A 4,571-nucleotide genomic window follows, 5' to 3' on the forward strand; every position below is an offset into this window, starting at 1 on the left:
CATGGCCATCCTCGCCCTCTTCAGACCCGGAGAAATAGGAAACTGCTCTTTTGTTGAATGTTTGGGTACCACTGGCTGGGGAGCCAGTGGCGGAACAAAACAAAAAGGAAACAAAAGATTCTCTACCCGGCCCTCCTCCGGGGGAAGGAGTGGTGCAATGACCACCTCCTGAAGAGCAGGATCCAGAGTCTCCGGGTCGCCTGTCTCAGGGACGCTGCTGGGTCTGGCGCTTTACGGGCCTGGCAGGGGCAGAGACAGGCTGCGCCGCTTTCCTGCTGCCAGCTCCACGCTGTGGCCGGTGTGAAGACGGCTGCTGAGGCCGAGCTGGAGTGGAGGTGGAGGCAGCAGAAGGGCGCCCTCGGCGACGTGCGGGCGGAGGGACTTCAGCCGGCAGCGGGGTGGTGACAGCAGTGGGCCGCCGGGGCAGGATGTGTCTGATCGCCTCCGTCTGCTTCTGTACAGCGGAGAACTGCTAAGCGAAGCTCTCCACCGCATCGCCGAAGAGGCCAGCCTGGGAGATCGGGGAGTCCAGGAAATGGTGTTTGTCGGCCTCCCTCATATCTGCCAGGTTCAGCAATAGATGTCGTTCCTAGACCACCAGGGTGGACATCATCTGACCGAGGGACCGCGCTGTGACTTTCGTCACCGAAGGGCGAGGTCCGTCGCAGTGCGCAGTTCCTGCATTACCCCAGGGTCAGAACTGCCCTCGTGCAGCTGCTTCAACGCCTTGGCCTGGTAGACCTGCAGGAGGGCCATGGCGTGCAGGGCGGAGGCGGCCTGTCCAGCAGCTCTGTAAGCCTTGGCCGTTAGAGCGGACGAGAACTTACAGGTCCTGGACGGGAGGCGTGGATTACCCCGCCAGGTGGTGGCGCTTTGCGGGCAGAGCTGCATCGCAATAGCGCGCTCGACTGGGGGGGGGATCTCCACATACCCCTTAGCCGCCCCGCCATCGAGGGCAGTGAGAACGGAAGAAGCACTAGCTCTGTTTCGGGCAGAAAAAGGTGCCCTCCAAGATCTAGTAACTTCTTCATGCACTTCCGGAAAGAAATGAACCGGAGGTGGCTGCCGGCGATTGGTCTGTGACACCCCCAGGAACCAATCATCCAACCTCGAGCGTTCAGGAGATGGAGGTGGTTTCCATTGCAACCCAACGCTCTCAGCAGCCTGGGAAAGCATAGCAGTCAGCTCTGGATCTGACTCGGGCAAAGCTACTCTTCCTGACGGAGGCAGCGCAGCCGAGACCTCATCTCCAGAGCCTAGCTCGTCCCCCGATGCAGTGATCAACATCCTGTCATCTGCCGGAGGCCCGAATGAGACGCTAGACCCCGCCCTGTCCGGAGTCTCAGCCACATCATCACAGAACACCAGAGGGTGCGATGTGCTGGAGGAGTGAGGGGCCCGCGGAGACGCACTCGACGGGGAAGCCCTCACTGTGATCCTCAGATCGCCCTGGCCATACGCCGAAGGAGCCCTCAGTGATCGACATCCTGTCATCTGCCTGAAGCCCGAATGAGATGCTAGACCCCGCCCTGTCCGGAGTCTCAGCCACCTCATCACGGAACACCAGAGGGTGCGATGTATTGGAGGAGTGAGGGGCCCGTGGAGACGCACTCGACGGGGAAGCCCTCACTGTGATCCTCAGATCGCCCTGGCCATACGCCGAAGTAGTCCTCCACTGTTGGGAGGAACTAGAACGGGGCATGGGGAGGGGGACTCCCCCTCGTTTAATGAAGAGGAGCCTCGATCGCAACATCGCGATGGCCATGTCCCCGCAATGAGAACATGAGTCATCCACGAGCGCATCCTCAGTGTGCTCAATGCCCAGGCACGAAATGCAGCGTTCGTGACCATCAGATGGAGCCAGGAAGCGACCACACCCAGAAACACACGAGTGGAAGGCCATCTTTAAAAAGACGTTGCGTCACTCGTGGAGCTCTTTTAGATTTGCTCTTTTAGATTTGCTCTTTTAGAAAAAAAAGTGTTGAAGCGCCCAGGAGAGGTCACAAGCTCTTTTAGATTTGCTCTTTTAGATAGCAAAAGTGTTGAAGCGCCCAGGAGAGGTCGCAGCTGCGGGGCGGGGTGTGCGACGCAAAGATCGCACGCCAACACTTATTGGCTTGTTTTGTTAACACTCGAAGGTGATTGGTCTCTCTAGCGAGGATCCCAATTCGTCAGTCACTACTGACGTAACGTCAAACATGACTGATTGAAAGGGAACTACGTAATGCTGCCTCAGAATTTTTGTGCATGTATGTGACACTCACCGGCTGAAAGGCACGGTGTGACATTGCAGGACCGGTAGACGGCTCTCTTCCCAGTGCAGTAGCGGCCGTTGTTTCGGGGTGGAGGGTTATTACAGAGACGATGTGCAAACTGGACGCCACCGCCACATGTACGAGAACAGGAACCCCATGGACCCCAGGAGCTCCAGCTGCCATGATTCGATGTCTGTGACATAACAGAGATAATCAGAAATCAAATGATGAAGAGCAGACTGAATACACACTGAATCACGTCTGAGGAATTCACTGACATGAATGGGCTGAACTGTGGTTTTATGTGAAGGCGTGTGCACATCCATTCACCGGCCCACAATAAACAAGCTCTGAGCCAAAATGAGTTTGAGACCTGAACGCTGGACATTCAGAGAGAGGAAGGGTGTGTGTGAGTGTAACAGAAACACAAACTGCGACAAACAAACATGCAAGCATGAAGAAGGCTCAAACAAGAGAAACATTCTTCATCGGGACTAAAACGAGTCTCTAAAACACTTAATGACCTCTGAGATGTCGATAAAAATACCCTGCTAGACGAGAGGATGGGAAATTCCTGCCGGTTAAATGTGTTTGATACTAATCTAGTTAGGTCAGAACAGTGAGACATAGAAGGATAACAGTGTTAAGAGCAGCGCTCTGCTTTAGGTTCACATGTCTGACGGTCTGAGCGGCTGACAGGGAACATTCTGGAAAGGTTCTCTCAAAGTTATGAACAGTAATGTTAATAGAACGTTACATTCAAATTTATCTGGTCTTTAATAATGTTCTCCAACTGTTAGCACAAAAGACATTATTTATACGTCGTTCATGGAATGTTTTTTCTTAAATGTTGAATGTTCATCCCACGTTTTTTTTTAAACGTTACTACTTGTTTCAGAACATTCAAAAGTAACATTCCCATAATGCTTGCAATAAAACTGAATGTTCCCCTAATGTTTCCATAACCAATAATTTTTTTAAACATAAAAAAAAAGACATTTTAAATGTTTATAGAATGTTTTCATAACTTAAAGGAAATGTTAGAAAAACGTTCTTAGAACAATGTCTCTCCTCCACAGCAGTGCTGAATCACAAAAATAGTGCTAAATATAAATAAAATGCCAGTTTGGGGTCAGTAAGATTTATTTATTTTTTTAAATAATTTTTTACTTATCAAAGTCACATTAAATTGACACAAAGTGACAGTAAAGACATTTATAATGTTAAAACAATTAATATTTCAAATAAATGCTGTTCTTTTAAACTTTCCATTCATCCAAGAATCCTGAAAAATAAAATGTATCATGGCACAAAATATGAAGCAGCAAAACTGTTTTCAACATTGCTAATAATCAGAAATGATTGCTTAAGCAGAAAATCAGCATATTAGAATGATTTCTGAAGCATCGTGTGACACTAAAGACTAGAGTAATGATGCTGAAAATTCAGCTTTGATTACAGGAATAAATTACATTTTGCAATATATTCACATAGAAAACACTTATTTGAAATGGTAATAATATTTCACAATTTTTAATGCATTTTCGATCAAATAAATGCAGCCTTGGTGAGCAGAAGAGACTTTTAAAAATTTTAAAAATCTTACAGACCCAAGGCACTAGTGAACACTATTGTAGATGCTATTCTGAAGGTGAACGTAAAGGAATCAATATGATGAAGTGAGAGAGAAAGCAGCAGAGAGAAAGGTTGATGGATGTGTTTGAAGAAGCACAGGAGAGTTGGAGAGGATGATGAGAGATGTTGAAGACCCACTGAGACGCTCCTCACTGAAAAACATTCTGGAGCACTGGAGAAACGGACCGCAGAACTCATTTGAACCAGAGATCTGGGCCCGTATTCATGAAAAATTTTAGTGCTAAGAGTTGCTCCTAGTAACAAAATTCTAAGAAAATTCTTAGAAATGTTTCCTCTTAAAATTAAAGAAAACATCCTAGTAAAGAAAAAAGTAATTCAGAAAGCATCTTAACCCTTAAAAGAGGTCTTAAGGTCCAAAATTGTTAGGAGTACGGACGAGGACTTTTAAGAGGCTTAAGAGTTTAGCAGTGGAGAAAATGGACGAAACATGAAGAGGGAGAAGAAATGTGTTGCACACAATGCATGACATTGAGTTAACAAGACGCTACACATTAAATGGTGCAGGGATCTTGTTGTGACCGATCTTATTAGAGACACATCTCCGTCACAGCGCAGAAATGCCATAGCGCCAGAAATGGAAGTAAATCACTACATTAACTACATTAACATATTTGGCAACTGGAAAAATACAACTATGCAGTAGTGATGATTTGGGTCTGT

General features: G+C 47.7%; 1 protein-coding gene across 1 annotated transcript in view; it reads right to left on the bottom strand.

Moving 5' to 3' along the window:
* adamts5 (ADAM metallopeptidase with thrombospondin type 1 motif, 5 (aggrecanase-2)) overlaps positions 1–4,571 on the bottom strand; it is a 54,940-nt gene that overhangs the window by 16,871 nt on the left and 33,498 nt on the right. Inside the window, exon 5 of the mRNA XM_016538057.1 lies at positions 2,265–2,448. Within this exon, the coding sequence (XP_016393543.1) occupies positions 2,265–2,448 (184 nt within the window). The remainder of the gene's footprint in view (positions 1–2,264; positions 2,449–4,571) is intronic.

Source organism: Sinocyclocheilus rhinocerous, unplaced genomic scaffold, assembly GCF_001515625.1.
Source record: "Sinocyclocheilus rhinocerous isolate Xijiao unplaced genomic scaffold, SAMN03320098_v1.1 scaffold2051, whole genome shotgun sequence".
Taxonomy (NCBI): domain Eukaryota; kingdom Metazoa; phylum Chordata; class Actinopteri; order Cypriniformes; family Cyprinidae; genus Sinocyclocheilus; species Sinocyclocheilus rhinocerous.